Raw genomic sequence first — 18,111 nt, 5'->3', positions numbered from 1 at the left:
GGCTACAGCAGAAGACTTGCATTCACCTCCCACAATGGCAAATTTAATAAATTCTGCTAGCCCTAGTCTAGGCCCGGACCTGTCATCACATGCATAGGTACAGTATACCAGTTTGATTGGCTTTACAGCCATCTGTTGTTCCCAGGGGCTAGAAAATCTTACCTTAGCAGCTAGGTCTGGAATTTGGGTTGCCATTCGTGTATTGCTAGGTTAAGCCATCATTTCTAAACCAAAAGAACATTCATCTCTGATATCTGCAGTTTAACTTGGGTTGTTTTTAATCCTAATAGAGATGTGAGGAGGTTATATATATTTGTATATAAAGACTTTTAGCTATTTGCTTTTCTTTTTAAACAAATTAGCATGTGGTGTTTTAGGGTTTCTTTTTAGACAGGAGATCAGGTCAATAATTTTTTTATATGGGGATCTTGGGAATGTGTGTGTGGGATAAATAAAAATTGTTTGAATAACAAGTTAAAAAAAAAATCACAATTCCCTCAAAAGTTAAATCTCTAGTTTTCATTTGAATTAAGATCCTGGAAGTCCTAAGCAAAGCAACTGGAGTGCTAATGTGGAAGAAAATCAGACTAATATAGTGGGTGACAGAAGTGTAAACTAGCAGAGATCATGGGTAGGACAATTCAGGATCAGTGGTCCTACTGCACATGTAAGGAGGAAGAATTCTAACGTGCTGAATAGCCAGAAGCCAGACATCTAAACTGTCAGCTTGCAATACTTCCCTTTGTAGAAGAGATATTGCAGAAATACTGCTTGCTGTGTGATTTGAAATAGGATGCTGAAATATGTGCAGCACTACACGCGTAACTACAGTAATTTGTGTATGTGCACGTGAATAAGTAGCACTGCGGTTCACGGATATACAGCACTGTTTTTAAAAAAACCTGTACTTGATGAGGTTTTCAATTTTCTGCCTTGAGTACTTGCCACGTGCCCAGCATTAGTCTGTCAATGAATCACTGTTTTTGATGGAAGCACGTTTAGATGAAGACTTATGCGCTTCCAAAGGCCTACTTCCTTCTGAATCAGAACGCTTCTTTCCTATGCCTCATACATTAATATGTCATTTCCTATCTCTGCAGTGCTCCATGGATCTGCTAGTGATTAAGCCAAGTCTAGCACATGGCCTCAGGTCTGAGCAGAACTAGGTAGGGCCAGGGGGCTGTGCACCCTGGCCCCCACCTCCTACTTCTCTGGTGGGCTTTGTGCGGAGCTGGCAGGCAACATGCTGCTCTGCTAAAGTTTCAGCATAATTCTGCCTCAACCTTGCAGCCTTTCTGTATTCAGAAGCACAATGGAGATGGCTTCTTTTTACCTAGAGAGCAGCTGAGTAATGAAAAATTAGAAAGTCCTGGTGGTGTTGTTGATCCCCATGCAGTTATTCCTATTCCTTTCATGGAACAAGGTTGCTACAATAGCATTTTTCTTTGCAGGCAGAATTGGAAATACAGAAATAAATTATGGAGAACTAGGATGTCTCCCGTCAGAATAAATATTTAATGAGAAACAAGGGTTGTGCTCATTCAGAGTCATAAGGACTGATACTGAAGTACTGTATGTATGTGAATTCTAATGTATAAAATATATGCTTGGGCTTAAAAATGCAGAATGAACAGCCTTAAGGGCAAGTGTGTATTAAGTCTGTGACAGTTGTCTCTGTGGGTGATGATAATGTAAGAGTGTCTTTTTTTTCCAAGCTATTTCAATTTACCCACCAATCTGTCAGGAAACAGAGGAATCTTTAAAAGTATTTGGTCTCCAAAGCAATTCTTGGAGACTTGTGATCTTTTGCATTGTACCCAGACTGTATTCACTGTAAGCAGCCTCTAAAGTACATCAGCTTTTAACTCTTCTTAGCTCAGATTTAAGAAACAAAACCAGAACTAAAACAAACAAAAAAAACCCAAACAAACAAAAAACCCCACTACAAACAGCCTGAATAATGTTACACTGTTTTTCTTAGTGCTGTAACAACACAGTTTGTACAAAATGTGTTCATTAGTGTCTACAGTCATGCTAGTTAATGTGAATTAGCGAGTGACTGTTATAAATTACTTGCAATTTACAAATTATTTTCAAGTTGAAACAGAAACAAAATGCATGATCTTGGATTTTGCAGCTCATCTTCCCAAGGACATGGCATGTTGAGGCAGGCTTGAGCTCTGTAAAGAGTTCTGAAACAATTACTTGTTCCTTTCGGCAACATGGGAGAGAGAATAAATCCTGGTCATATTTTCCTTACCGCTCACGAATCCTAAATAATTGGTCGATCTGCTGCAGTATCCAGGATGCACCATGGACGTGTGACTTGTCATCTGAAGTATGGGGTCCCTTCCCTGCTAGGTCACTTTGACCTCTCCTCATTCTGTTCCTTCATCTCACCAGAAGCCTGTGCCTTTCTCTTCATAAGCCCTTGTCAGATATCTCTGAACCTTTGTTTGCCTGTTTTGAGGATTTCCTACCTGCTTGAAGGTAATCTGAAATAATTTCCCTGTTCAAACTCCTGTTTGGAATACCTTTTAATTTTCCAAAGTGCAGTCATTAAGGCTATAGTACCTAACGTTTGCTTTGTAAATGTCCTTGGACTGGAGAGAGATACATAATTGGGGCCTCTAAAGCTTATGACTAACTTGTGATACATTGATGCGTTCAGTGGTTTGTCCAGGTCATAACGTGGAGGTATAAATAGACTCTCAAATCATTGCATAACACTAGAATTGCCTACAATTTAGAGTAGAAGACACTAGCAGTCTCCCAGTACAGCCGCTAATGCATTTTTGTGAACTTCAATGATCTCTGTCTGCCTCCTTTTTTTTTTTTTCCATTTTTTAAAATGGAAATAGTAGTATTTGCCTAGCTAACATTCACAATGGAAAAACTTTTCAAAAATGCTTTCCAATGTACAAGTAAAATGGTTGAGAGACAAACACGTTTAAATTATTACTGAAGAAAATCTTGGGTCTCTTGGGTGAAAGGAGATCTTCGTATGTTTAAAATAAAACTAATGAGCAGACATACTGTGTTAAATAGCAGTTACAGACTTAGTTCACGGCAGACTGCTAAGGATGAAAGTTATCATTTTTTCTGTGTCTAGGTCTTTCTTCTGTTTAGATAAGAATTGTAATACAATCTGTTCTCTTTCATTGTTTGGTTTTTGCAGGCACAGGCTTGCTGCAGGAAGTGGTATATCTAGTGAGTCAGGGAGCTGATCCAGATGAGATTGGACTAATGAATATAGATGAACAACTTCCAGTCCTAGAGTACCCTCAGCCTGGTCTGGACATCATCAAGGTACAATTAATTGCAAATAAAGTCTTTTCAGCATTTGGATATCTTTTTCTTTGGTTCCATATTTATCAGTTCATTTCATCCTGTGTTCTTGTCCTTTTCATAATTAGAGTTGCTCTGTTTGTTGGAATGACTCAGAATATTATTAGGTTATTTTAAATTTGCTTTTATTAAGCTTTATTCTCTGTTGAATGCTGTAGGAGATGTTTCTCCATATTCTAAATATCTTGGCAATGGGTTTCCTGAATAAAAGTTCCAGGCCTATCTTGCTTATGTAAACAGAAGCCACTCAGTTGAGGCAAATTTACTTTGATCCATTCCCTGAATTTGTGAAAGAGGAACTACAAATACAGAGATTTATGGATCTGTAGACCCACTACTCTGTATTTACACATCTAAATCCTTATAGAGCTGGGATCTGTGGATCTGCAGACTCCATAGTTGAAGGAGTTTGGGATATTCTACATGAAATGAATTCCACATTATTAAAAAACACTGAGAGACTAGTGGCATGGCATAGAATTGTGATCTTGTCATTGCTGTAAATACCTCTGATACAGGCATATCTTGGAATGATTGGGCAAATTACTGGTCTTCGTCCTAGAACAACCACAGTGCTTGTTGAATTGAGCTAGGTAAGATTGGCACAGATAGATTTTAAGCTGCTTCTGGTCAATGACAATGGCAGCACCAGCCTCTTTTAGGCTGAGAGTGTTTGGACGTCAGAGGTTGCTTTTCTTTTTCATCTGCATGAAGCCTAATCTGATGAGACCTCGGTGCTACCTTGATGCAAATAAGTGGTGGCAACAGTGAGAGGTTTAGTTTGAGATTATAGTAAAATCATTGTGATCTATATTATGTGCTAGCAACTTGATCCAATATGGATTTTTGCAGTTTTTTAACTACTGGAAGGTTTGTGTCGTAAGATGATTTTGTCTAAACTATAGAAAAATACTGTGTGTGAAAACTGTTCACACACTCAGATAAACCTTTGGATTGTCTGGGCCCAATTCTGAGCATAAAATAAATTGCAAGAGTAAAATTTTGAACTGTGAAAGTTAGGGTAGGTTTTTCAGAGCTTTTAATATTTTTCAAGGAATTTTAGTGGAAGCATTGTTGGAAACAAAATTAGTTTGATACTAAGAATCTTTAACTATTACACTGTCTTCCTGAAAAGGTCCTACTTTGAAAACAGAAGGGGGGAGGGGGAACAAAACCAAAAAAAAAAAAACACCAAAAAGACCTCAACACATTATCCAGCCTTTTGATATTTAAAATCCAGATGTAACTCCCTGACCTAATTTCTAGACCCAGACCCTTAGCAGTTTAAGAAATTGGTTTGTAAATGTGACTCAGTATAGTAAAGGGCTTCAAGTATGACAGTTCAGGACAGCTCAGGATGTGCCAAACACTAATGCACAATAAGAAATGTTTCTGTCTGCTTTATTTAAGGAACTAACATCTCCTCGCCTTATAAAAAGCCACTTACCATATCGATTTTTGCCTTCGGACCTCCATAATGGCAATTCAAAGGTAAAAATGAAATGAAATAATGTTTTTAACTGTATTGACAACAGTTGTTTAAGTGCTTGGGAAACAGAGTGGGGGAAAAAGTTTTCAATAAGATTATTTTTTTTTGCCCCCCCCCTCTGTCATAGGTAATATACATGGCTCGCAACCCTAAAGACCTGGTGGTGTCTTATTACCAGTTTCACCGCTCCCTAAGGACCATGAGCTACAGAGGAACATTTCAGGAGTTTTGCAGAAGGTTTATGAATGACAAGTGTAAGGAGCTGTTCTCTCTGCACACGCTGTTACACATTTATTTCCATCTCTGCATTCCTTCTGCAAGTACAGAAATGAACTGGATAAAGGTGCATTTGTTTTGCATATACAGCAAGGAAGTTGCTACAGATAGTGCTGCGTGGACTTAGATTTGGTCATGCCTTGTCAATAATTGCCTTACAATATTTGACCCCATGGGCTCAGCAGTGTTCCACATGGCCCAGGCAAAACTGTGGTCTACTTTTCTAGAATTCAGTTTGCAAGGTACCAGGTACCTTGTGAAAAGTGAATGTTCCAAACATCGTTTGGTTTCAGTTGTACTTCACTGTTAGCAGCTTCACGGAAGTCTTTCTATTCCTCCAGTGGTTATTTTTTTTTTCCCTGATAATTCCTTGGATGTTTTCATTTCATCCAAAACCTTGAAATTTGTCCCTTTCTAGGTACCAGTTAACACAAAAAAAATCTCTAGCTTGCATGAGATTGATCTGGAGTACATCAGTAAGTTGAAGTGAGCTCCTGTAAGAAGGCAGTTGCAGTCTGCTACTATCTGAAAAATGCACCCCTATATTGAGAGTACAGAAACCTTCCTTACAACTATTCATCAGCTGCTCACCCAGTAACTCCTTCAAGTGAGGGCTGTTCCGTGGCACACCCGTTGTGCTCCTGCTCAGGCTGCGCTGCCTGAAGTATCTCCATTACACAAGCTCAGTAAACTTACAGGGAGGACAAGCCCCATGTTCTCACATAACTGGCTGCCACTGGGCTTTTTGCCAGTGGATTACCACACTTTCTAGCTAGGAAGAGACATTTTTTTTACTGCCTTCTATTTCTCTACAAAATCTTTTCTATGATACCTTAACATGACTCTTAACAATTCACTAGTTGCCTTGTGTTCTGAGAGCAGGATCTCCTCTAGATCCAGTGCAGTAAACTTTCCTTCAACCTGAAATTTGGAGGAGTTGACGCTAAAGGAGCTGTATAATACTGAAAGGAAGAAAAAAGTAAAAGCCCACCAGTGGAGGTTACTTAACAGGCCTTAAAAACCTTTGCAGCTTTCTCCTGCAAGTTTGTGGAGGCAGTGTAAATGCTCTCCTTCCATCCCAGCCCACCTTCAGCTTTTTCTTTTGCATTTTCTGAAAGTGGGATATTTGTCTATAGACCATGATCAGAAACTTCTAGATTGGCGACATATGAAAGATACATTAGAAGGCCTTCAAAGACAGGAGGAAGGTTCGTTATTCTTTTTCATGTACATATCCCAAGAGTTATTTATAGCTCCATCTTGTAGCTGCTAGCTGATGTACCACAACCTCCTAGAGTCAGTAAAACATCACAGCATGTTGAGTGTCCATAATTGTGCAAATGGAGTGTTTTGTAATACGATAAATTTGGCATTTAGCTAAATGTTTGCATCTCATGGAAGCAATGCAGCAGCAAAAAAGCCTTCACAAGAAGTCATAGGACTGCTAGAGAGAAAAGCACTGAACGTACTCTTTTTACCCCTCCTTATACCTGACCATCTCAAAACAAATCCAGTCCATGGTAGCTATATTGTTTAAAAGCACACAGTTGGATAGGGATTAGTCTTGAATGTTCTAATTCTTTGGTATTACCCTCTAAAGTTAAAGGGACTGTCTTACATAAAGCATAGGTATACTCTGCTAATGTAATCTTAATGGATTCTTGCCCTGTACCATTAAGAGCAGCTAGGAACAGTTTTTGTTTGACTGATGTATTAGTTACATGCATGAAGTTTTTTAGGGGTGTATGGAATAGGAATAACCAAAATGGAATTTTTCCAATACCTTTATAAAAATTGAAAATTAGTCAGCTTATTAAAATAATTTTCCTATGAAACTGACCTCTTTGTCCATCAAAAATGTTTCATTTACCAAAACTAAGCAATTATTTTTTCCAAGAGAAAAGGTTGCTTCAGAATACAAAACTATGAAGTTTCGTATTTTTCTTTAGCTTCTTTGCTGAAAAGATAAAATTGACCCGAAAAATAATTGGGAAATAATGTGAAGAACTGCTCACCATGTTTGCTTAACTCCTGCCGTGATTATTTGAAGTCCTTTGGGTGAATTTATCACTGGTAACAAAGAAATATGCAGAGTGTGTTTCTCTTTGGGTTGTCTTTCTGGTAATATTGGCAGCAAAGTCATTCCATAAGTAATAAATGCTAGTGTCTGAACCTCTGCTAGACACACATAAATTGACTGAAATCAGTGCAAATGTGGACTTCATCAGAGAAGTTAAAAACAAAGTAGGAAAGTTTTGGGGAGAGGGTTAAGACTTCCAGTAACCAGTCTTAGCAGTGTTGGGAGCACAGACCCTCCCAATGTGGCACCTCAACTTCTCTTCAAGTCCCAAACCCCACACAGCAGATAAGGGGAACTGAAGAGGAGCTGCTGGTGGCACACGGGAGATAGGAGGAATAAGCTTTTCATCATTGGCAAGCCTGCACACTGGGCCTGCCCACAATTTGAGATATATGGGGAGTATATTTGTGATATATGGGAATGTATCTGAGATACATGGGGAATATACCCCATCACATGGCACTAAGCTTTTGGAAGAACCTCATGGGCGTCTGGTTGTAGTCTGGATTTATTGTGTAATTGAGATAACTGCTGACACTATGACTGAAACTGTGTTCTGGCGTATCTGCAGAAGTTGTTTGGAAGTGTTCAGAAAGTAACAATAGAAGAGAATAAGTCTTAGATTTTTTTGGGGGGTGGGGAAAGACATAATGATAAATACAATATTCTGTCAGTACATCCTACGTTTTTGGGAATGACCGTGAAGCATTTTTATAGGCATATTTCTTTAATACTTGTCTAATTAAGAAAGGACAATGGTTGGTAGCAATTCTTTGTTCATAATAGAGGATCCTCTATGGAACTTTCCATGAATGCTGTATCTGCCTTTGAAGCGAAGGATCCTGCAGTGTGATACATTAATTGCAGTAATTCATACAGATTGGAGCCACTGGAAATTTTCCTTCTGCAAAGCTATCTGTGTAATTTTTATTTTGGCTTAATTTCCATTCAAAAATCAGGCATTATCAATACTGAGCTCCAAGAGGTCCCTAATGAAATATGGTGGCATTTTCAGTTGAACAGTTTATGGTAAGTTAGTTATTTGGAATATTCCAAAATGGTAGAAAAAACTCTTTTTTTAATTAAGTTCCTTGCTGTGCATGGCAATGGGTCAAAACCAGATGCTGTTCTCCTGGGGCTATGAACCCCTCCAGTTAATTTACTTTTCTCCTTTTTTTTTTTCTTTTTGAAATGGGCTTAATAACAAGTGTTCATTTCCCTCATGCCAATCATAATGTCTTTGCAGTAGGATATGGTTCGTGGTTTGAACATGTGCAAGAATTTTGGGAACATCACATGGATGCCAATGTACTTTTTCTCAAGTATGAAGATATGCATAAGGTAGGTTAGATGTAGCAAAAAGGTATTATAATTATGTTTAGCATCATAATCTGTAAAATACATAAAGTAAAATATTTGCTTATCTCCATGTTTGGGCTCCCTAATGTCTGATACCATTTTTAAAGCATTGATATTCAGTAGCTTCTATGGACTTTCAGCTCTCTCATAAACCCGGTAATTTGCTCAGGAATCTGCCTGTGTCCATGTGCACTAAACTACTCAGAGAAGGCAAAAATGTGTAACTGTTCAGTGCTTGCTACACTCAGCCCTGGACGTTCATTTAAAAGAAGTGTCTTGCAGTGTGTACTGTGTCAATGAGAAAAAAGCATATCATCAGTGTTTTGTCCTGTATATTTGGCACTTACTCTGATTATTTGCTTATTCTTAGTGTCTTCTGTGAAACAATGTTGAAAACCATTAGGGATGATCATGTAGCACAAAGTGAACAGAATTATTTGGTCCTTATGGTATGCTGGCTAATAAATCCACTGTATTTTAAATCAGAAATTTAGTGGAAATACTACATAGACTATTGGTTTCAATTTCCTGTTGCATTAGTATATTTTGAGAATTAATGAAAATACTTCAAAATATTTATTTGAGTGGAAAATTATTGCAAACATGGGAAGAACCCAGCTCCTATCTCTAAACCTCAAAAAAGCAAATTCAGGAGAGAACTCAATAAAGCTGAGTAAATTATAATTTCAGCTTTACTGAGCCTTCTGATGGAGTGGGATGCTAAAAGAAGATGTAATACAATCAGAATAATTTTAAAAGCTTAGTAGAAATTATTTCAAACCCATGGTTTTGAATAATGATATATTCTTAGCTGTGCTCACTGATGGGTGCTGCCAAAAGCTGGTGGCATCACAGTATCCTTCTGCTTCCTGATAAACATTGCTCTTTTGTCCTTGCAACTCCAGAAGTCTTACTCTTACCCCGGAATTTTGGATGTATAAGTTAATGACCGCTTATTCTCGGAGGCCACCTCACTAGATCATTTCCGTCTACATGAACTTAGCGCCAGAAGCTAATGATGAAGGAAGGGCTGCTCTAACATTTGTAGTCACTTATTTTACCAAGATCAAAAATCAAAGTAACTTTTAATTCCTCCAAAATACACTTGTATTCCAAAGTGATCAGTTAAGGCTGTGGGGCTGTCTGAAGTGGGAGGCATCACAGTAACTTTGCAGTTCCCCATTGTAGTATGTGAAGAGGTGAGCTTATGTGACTGTGTTTGCTGCTGACCTGTCTTACCCTAATTACTTCAAATGTGTTTATTTTCAACAAGCTGAAAGGTGGCAAAATTTTAAGACAATGATGCTTCTACAGCTACTGCTTTTTTATTTTTCACACTCATCAGGATATAATTTGAAATATTTAAACTCATTGAAAAAAGGTCATTTAAAATATTTTAAAATAACCTATTTTAAAATATTCTCTTACAGGACCTAGCAACAATGGTTGAGCAACTGGTGAGGTTCTTAGGAGTTTCTTACGACAAAGCACAGTTGGAATCCATGGTGGAACACTGCCATCAACTCATTGATCAGTGCTGTAATGCAGAAGCACTTCCTGTTGGCAGGGGTATGTTTAAAACCCACAGTAAAATTCTTGTTGTGGAAGTTGCAAGAAGCAACTGACAACTTAGTAACCTCCAGGATGTGTTAAGATGTTGGTAAAATATTGCTGTGTAAATGATGGGAGGAAGCTGACTATCGGTGCAGTCTTGGGGTTGTTTTAAAATAAAGTTAGGTAGAAGTGACTAAAAAGAATGGAAACGTCAAAGATCAACAGTGTATGTTCAATGCCATGCAAACCACCCTGTTAGAGGGTCTTTGGCTTACTTCGGTGGATTGAGCTATTCATGCTGAGAAGACTGCACTGCTCCTTCTGACCTTTAGCGTGTCAAAGCCCACACAATTTCATACAGTTTATCTCAGCCTAAGACCTTGTGTTTGAGTGTATCAGATTTTCTAGAATAACAGATAATTCTAATTTGAAGGCATCAAATGACAAGGAGCCGTAGTTTTGTTCATGAGCTTTTTCTTCTCGTTGTCTACCTTAGCTGTTTAAAATGTGTTAAACTTCTAGATGTTTATTCTGGTGAGGTGTCTCTGTAGGAACCTGAACTGCCCTCAAAGCTACTGATGCATCTGGCCTTTGAATAATGTCAAGAAATCAAGTCCTTTCTCAGTCTTCCTTCTGATAAGCATGAAAAGTCACTTAGTAAGTCTCCCTCAAATTGTTTTATCTAGGCTGCTTTACAGCATTTAAAAGTTCTTTTTAAAAATGAGGGCATAAGGTGAAGATGGAGAATTCCTCTGTCAGCCTCACAAATGCCTTATCCAGACATAAAATCCCTTTATCCACTGATTTAATCCAGTTTTAACTGGAACTTTCTCTGCCCGTCTCCCTTGTTTGTCCATCCATGGCCACACTAGCACTTTTTGCTACAGCGTCATACACAAAATGTGTCATTTGTCATGACCACACTCTCTTCAGAAGAACTAGTAGCTTGTCCCTTAGTCAGGGAGCCCGACCTGAATACTTTGCTCTTAGGTTTCTGTGTAGGAGCCCTGTCCATACTACCTCTCTCAACCAAACTTATTATCTGCAGATTTTATCACCTATAGTTTTTATGATTATTTTCAAATCTCTGATAAAAATAATATCATCAGTCCTCCTTGACCGCTACTTCTGAGTTAGCTGGGTGTTTGTTCATTTGTCATGCATTTATGTATTGACATTATGTATTGACATTATGTAGTTCTCTTAAAAAACATTGAGAGGGCACGCCTTACGAAAGCCTATTGTATCTTTTCATTCACCTTTAATACAGTCAAACTGTGATCTTAAGAACACTTAATCAGGTCTGAGGGCAAGTTTGCTTTCCCATGAAAGCAGTTTCACTGGTATTCTACACTCCCTTTGTGTCTGTCTTGGCAGAGCCCTGTGCCAGCTTTTTCTTTACTTGGCTCAGACTATTATCAGAGTAACTGACTCAAGAGAACTTGCTCTGTTTGTATGTTGGCACAAATGTTTCAGGATGTCATACTTGGAAAAAAAGCCATTGCTTTCCCCTCCTTGCTTTTATCTGTGAGTTTGCACACCTGTTGTGGAAGGGCTCTTAGCATTTTATGTATGGGCCATATACTCCAGTTCTTACAGTAGGACCTAGAAAACAGATTTCTATGAGTAGTTTTCTGTCATAACTCTATATGCCACCTCTTTTTGTCTGAGTTCGCTTACATTATGGTAAACGATGAGTTCTTGAAATAAATATCTCAAGTTAGTTGGCTTGAGGTAAAATTCCAGTGAAAATAAAGGAGTTTGTAGTTTCACTGAAAGACCTAATCTGTTTGCTAAAGTTCCTGGTAGAATCTCTACTGAATGGTGTGTTTTCCTGCCCTTAGTTATCTTGCCTTCAGCTCTCATCCTACCATCCTCTTATTACTTCAAATTGAAAATTCAGCATGTAATACAACTTATATCTTGTGTAAAAACAAGATACCGTCTCATTTGCAGTGGGATTTTACGGCACATTGCCTGTTTACCAACCCACTTCTCTGCTATGAAGACAAGATCACAAAATAATGAGTCTGGTAAGAAGACATCCTGAGAGCCTGGGATAAAGTGTTTGATGTCAGCGCAAGGTTTTACAAACAACAGAGCTGTATTCTCCTCCATTGACTTGCATTTGACACATAAACCTAGGTTTGTTCCTAACCTCCACGATGTGGACATCTCTGGAGCAGCAGCAGTGCCACACACTATGCACAGCACAGAACCCCCCTCCTTGTCCAGTGAAGGCCAGAAAGGCATTTTTTAAAGAAAGGCGAGGTTGTAATACACAAGAAAAGAGACCAGAACTGCTGGTGAGACCTTCCACAGGCAGAAGGGTCAACTGCTGTCTCTGCTGGACCGTTCCTCTCCACCCAGATAAACAGGGTGCTGTCCACTTCAGCTGTGTGCACCATTTGTACGTGGTGTTAGTGTTCGTTGTTGTGCAGTGGAGTCTCCAAACTCCTAGTCACGTGTCAGAGCCTCATATTTATCCCGTCTACAAAGCTTTCAAAAAGAAGCCTCCATTTTGTGATAGAGAAGGAAGGGAGCTACAGCAGTTAATGTAATATTTTGTCATTTGCTCACTGTGTGCTTTTTATTGAAAATATTCTTATTTTGAATTTCTTTTGTTCGCTGTCTCTAGCTTTTACAGTATTTCGTTACTTCGGAATGCAGCTTCGTTAACAGTGCTTTGTTCCTTCTCTGTTTCTGTGACAAAGAATGGTGGCAATAACATGACAGCTTATTGTAATTTGTTTTAAATACTTTTAATTTGTCATTCGTTACATTTACTTTCTTATTTTGCTTTATTTTAGTTCTTCATTTTTTTTTCTTTTAGCACATTGATCTTTACTCTGAAGATAACCCTGAGCTGCTGTGAAAGCAGAACAATGGTTAGATATGTTACTTATATTTGACTGTTATCACATCCTAATTTACACAGTTGCATGATTCAAATCATAAACCAGGTGGGTGACTTTTTGACAAGCTATCAATTCATATGGTTAAAAAAACAAAAGTGACAAATAATCCACTGTATATGTCCTTTATAGAACTTGTTAGCTGTCCATACATGTTGTTAGGGAGATTCAGAAATAAAAGGCTTATCTTTCCCAAGCAGAGGAAGAAAATGTTTTATTATAGTTATTGAAAGGGAAATACAGGATTTTAGGTTTCATGCTGTACTTTATGCAATTATAGTTGCCAGAGCAAAACTGAAATAAATATCAGATGTTTGATTGCAAGTGTTCTCTTAATGGTTTTTTTTTATATACAGGAGAAATTTTGTGAAAGCAATAAATGATGCATTTTCAGTGAGTTTCAGGTTCCTTTGATCTTTCGATCCTGAAAACAAACTAGCACGCTATCGTACCTTCAGGAGTTACAGGAAAATCCCAATTTCATAGAACAGCCTTTGCCACACATACTACACCATCATGTTAATATGTAATTTGTAGATGTTTCTGGGAGTTTTGTCTTTGGACTCAATTATAGAGCTGCTGCATAAAAGCAATGGTAATTAAATTAAATGGGTATTCTCTTTATGCATCAAATGCATAATTAAGCTCCCTACATGTAGTTTTGTTCTTGCTGTCATGATTAAACTCTCTGGTAGCACAGTCCCAATTCCCCTTTCATTTATTCCAGTTGAACAAGCCTGGATTTTGTCTTCATTTGTATCCAGTACAAATGAGAAGAGAATTGGGCCTCTCAGTCTGGTTACTCCATGGCTTATTCATCAATAAGTGGCCTTTGCTGACTTGGTGTTAAATAAATTTTGGACTGCAGTGAAACAGTGGTTAAGGGGTTTGCAGCCTTTGACTGGTAGGTTCAGCAGTGTCACCAGATTACGTTACCAGTTGGGTTCAGCAGAGTAAAGAATAGTCCATACAAGGCAAAAGTGTTCAGTGTTCATATTGCATCCACCAATTCCTGTGTACAAAATTTAAATTGCACAACCTGGGTGTATGGCATTTGTTCTCTTCTATACATACAATCTACACACTCATGTTTAACAATTCTCTTCATACTGAGAAATGTAAATTTATCTGTTGAACTTATCTTTAAATATAAGATAGTAGAAATTAGTGATGATAATATTATATCTCAATCAGAATTCAATAGTCAGTTTAATACACCGCATTCCATGTGGCTTTTGGATAGTTCTCTAACCAATGTATGCTGAAAACACAGTAATTTTGAAATGTATTGGTTTTAGCTGTTGAAGTTATTAAACAGCCATAGTTTGCACTGAAACCAGAAATCCACTTGTAAATAAACACACAGACCAAAATCTGTATTCATTTCTAATTAAGACTAAAGCAAAATCTCACAAAAATCTGAATTCTTGTATAATACTTGCCTGGTACAGATGACAAGGTGTTTGGTGCTTATCTTGAGGCTTTGCAAGGGTTGTAGCAGGGGAATTGGGTAAGGCGATGAACAGCCTTAGGACTCGTTGAGCTTTCAATGGAAGCCAAGACTGATGAGCACCTCACAGGTGATACTTGGTGCTCTGCATAATTAGACTGTAGATTCTTGGTGTCCTGTTATGTACGTTCTCTGACTTGCGTTCCTTCTCTGTGTTTCAGGACGAGTTGGCCTATGGAAAGACATCTTCACTGTTTCAATGAATGAGAAATTTGATTTAGTTTATAAACAGAAGATGGGAAAATGTGACCTCATGTTTGATTTTTATCTATAAAAATGCATGCATATGATATCCAAATATAGCTAGAAGTGCTTTATGCATTCATTTATTACCTGCTGGACAAACTACTGTGGCTATTATATGTAACAAGATTTAAAGAAAGAAAAACAATCTTAAGTAAACCATATCAGATACAATTATCTTTGATCCTAAACAGCTGTTTATCTTCTGGTATTTTAATCCTTTGTCCACATGCAAGAACTTCTTAGACTATACTAGAATATTCAGCTGTTATGGAATGTATTATATACGTATAAGGTATGTATCATATATGCAACTAGAATGTACACCTTTTCAGCCCCACATTGATTATTTAATGTGTTTTATAAAAGCTTTTCACTAGAACCGAAATAAATGTCCATAAACCAAATAAAAAATTATTGCAGAGGGAAACAAGTAACAGGCCAAAACTGTATGCTAGAATGATCTCAGGGGTTAAACGTCACATTTATTTTTATAGCAGGTGAATCGAGTATAAATAAATCCCATTCCAAAATAGTAACTAATCAAAGTGGGGTTCACATTAGCTTCTGCACACCTTTATCTGTATAATATGAGTAGGTTCTGTGCACTGGCGTACTCTGCAAGACGGGGCTTGTTATGAACTATAGCTGCGATTGTCACTTGAATCCCAAAACCCACCCATGCTTTCATGGATGACAGCACACAGCTGTCTTCCTGATGGAAGAAGTTCAGCTCCATGCCGAAGGCCAGCAAACAGAAGCTCCTTAAGCCCCCAACTCTAATTCAATCCCTCAAAATGGGGCTTAAAAGCAAGGCATCTGGTGCTGGGTCTTTCTTGAGGAATCGGTGTCTCTGACCTATATCATTTCACTGTGTAGATGTGAATTTCACCCATTACATACGGTAAGAGAAGATAAGGTGCTGGGCATCCTCTAGTTGACGAAAAATTAAGGGCACTTAGCGCTGTTGGTGGTTTGTGCTGCTGGACTCCATCAGACTAAAGTGGAAGATGGATATACAGGCCACTGTAAGCAGGCCGAAGAAACTGTGGCACTGAAGGAAGAGTTTAAAAATACACCACCAGATGGGAGTATTGCACAAGTATTCATGCAGAGTAATTTCAGTAATCTTTGGCCATGGCTGGTCTGGATTGTAAGCAGGATTCAAGTTTATTTCTGTATCTTTTTTATTGTCTACAACAGGTACATAAGCAGCCTGAAGCAGGCTGCTATCACTATAAAACTCTCCAGAATTGTTTTATTGTTAGGTAATGACAACTATGCTTTATAGGTTCTCAGCTGCAGAAGGCCCGTTTTTGCTAGTCAAATACTCAGTCTCACTAAAAGCCGTGAGGAAGGACTAGCAGATTTTTAGTGTTTCAGTTATGTTGGAAACAAACTGTCAGTTCAGCAACTGGCAAGTGGTGTAGCATGATGTGGCTTGACAGCACTTTTCCTTGTATATTTGTGAGTGAAAATGCTTTCAGTGAAATTTTATTTCTATTTTTATATTTTTAGTACTGTATGAATATTAAGCACTACACATTCTACTTCTGTGCTTGCTTGCTTATTGAATAAAAGATGTGTTCCGTGCATCGTGGTTTGCTCATTTTGTAGACCTCCTACTCAGGCCAGGTTGTCTTAGTACAAGCCAGAGATTGTCTCCCCTACCCACACCTCCTGACTTATGACAGAAGAACCACAGAAAGGTGGCATCAACTCAAACCCCCATCTGACCCACTAAGCAGTGTCTGACAGCGGCCCATAGCGAATGCCTCTGCAAGAGTACAATAAAGAGCACGGGACTCTGTGAGGACATTTGTGCTTAATAGCCCTTCTTGGGGTTTTCCTTCCCCTCATGCAACTACTGACAGTATCCCATGGCAATGAGCTCTTCGTCTAAATACATGCTGTATGTAAGAGGACTCACTTGCTTAGAGACTGCCACCAGGTAGTGCAATTTGGTGTTCCTTTGCTCTTGTGTTATGACAAATGGTACACAGTCACTGTTCAATCCACTCAAGACTTTATATGCTTTTATCTTGCACCTCTTGGGCAACTCCATGCTGAGGAGTCCTACTGGTCTCTGTCATACAGGAGGCCAAAACCCATGAACTACACAACAAGCTGCAAGAAGACAGAAGAAGGATAATTCTTCCTTGCTACAGAGGAGCACAATCTCCCCACAGTTCCTGTGGATTAGAGTCTGAAGAAAATTTCATTAACACCAAAAACCTACTTAAGTCACTTAATCCTGAGGATGTATGAGCGATGTATCTTCGCCGGCTGCCTAAAAGGCTTCTCACATTTTTGAAGGCACCAGGGCATCCTACTCGTGTTCCCAGGCACAGTCTGTCTCCTTCGCTGCAAAAGAAAACCAGCCCCCAAAGCCAAAAATGTCCTTTTAAGGGCACATTTTTAGCAGCCAGGTGTATACACATGCCATTGACAAACTGGGCCTGTGTAGAGGGCCACCAGCTGCCAAACTAGAGGGGAAACAGCTAGATTGGGGTGGGGGAATCCTTCTTGTAGAGACCAATAGCCTCTGTGACAGTCTATTGCAGGGGTGTCCAACTCATTTTCACCAGGGGCCACATCAGCCTCAAAGGGCCGAATGTAATTTTAGGACTGTATAAATGTAGGAGTAGTTACATTTATACAGTCCTAAAATTACATCTGGCCTTTTGAAGGCAACTGCGAGGCTGATGTGGACCCCAGTGAAAATGAGTTAGACACCCCCAATCTCTTGTGCACGTACTGCTATGCTGGTGCTCCTTGCTTCAGGCAACAAAGTTGCTGTTGGTAGGAATCTGCTTGCTGGGACCAGAAAGACTGTCCTCAGCCAGAGCTGTTCTTTCCTAACCCTTGACTCTGTTGCCTTCTGCGCTACTGGGTGAAATTCATCCAAAAGTTGAAAGCCCAGTCAAAGCCCATTCCCACATAAACCACGCTGAAATTTGATCTTGGGATTTCTGGTCCTTGAAAGCATTTCGGTCTTTCTGTTAAAATCCGTTCATGGTACGCTCCTTCCTATTTTCACAACTTGAACTTTGCAGGACTTGGCCAAATGTCACCATGACTCTATCCAAACGCAGACACCCCTTGGTCAAGTGTGCTAAATTATCTCTGGAGAGAATTCCTCATTGATTCGAATGCACTGCAAATTAAGAAGAAAGATACCAGAAAATCAAGAGAATTACTTTTTTTCTCCCTTCAGTATTCAAATTTGGTAAGCCTCTCCTGCTGAGGTAACTGCCACAAAGCACAGAAGTCAGTGCTAGCGAGATCTATTATGGTTGTGCAGCAGGTAGCCCATTCAGTGATACAAATCTGCAAG

The 18,111-nt window shown here is 38.8% G+C and overlaps 1 protein-coding gene across 3 annotated transcripts in view; it reads left to right on the top strand.

Annotated features, from left to right (window-relative positions):
- SULT4A1 (sulfotransferase family 4A member 1) overlaps window positions 1-16,367 on the top strand; it is a 32,028-nt gene extending 15,661 nt beyond the window's left edge. The window contains exons 2-8 of one of the 3 annotated variants that reach the window (XR_010466673.1): window positions 3,179-3,309; window positions 4,759-4,839; window positions 4,965-5,091; window positions 8,440-8,534; window positions 9,983-10,121; window positions 12,940-13,069; window positions 14,693-16,367. Coding sequence is in view for 2 of the 3 variants with exons in the window: in XM_065032702.1 (XP_064888774.1) it covers window positions 3,179-3,309; window positions 4,759-4,839; window positions 4,965-5,091; window positions 8,440-8,534; window positions 9,983-10,121; window positions 14,693-14,805 (686 nt within the window). In the remaining variant the exon portion in view is untranslated. The remainder of the gene's footprint in view (window positions 1-3,178; window positions 3,310-4,758; window positions 4,840-4,964; window positions 5,092-8,439; window positions 8,535-9,982; window positions 10,122-12,939; window positions 13,070-14,692) is intronic. The other 2 variants (XM_065032713.1, XM_065032702.1) reach the window with 2 other exon arrangements.
- The last annotated feature ends 1,744 nt before the right edge of the window (window positions 16,368-18,111 follow it).

This window comes from Columba livia, chromosome 1 (genome assembly GCF_036013475.1).
Source record: "Columba livia isolate bColLiv1 breed racing homer chromosome 1, bColLiv1.pat.W.v2, whole genome shotgun sequence".
NCBI lineage: Eukaryota > Metazoa > Chordata > Aves > Columbiformes > Columbidae > Columba > Columba livia.
This window is presented reverse-complemented; position numbering and strand designations above follow the sequence as displayed.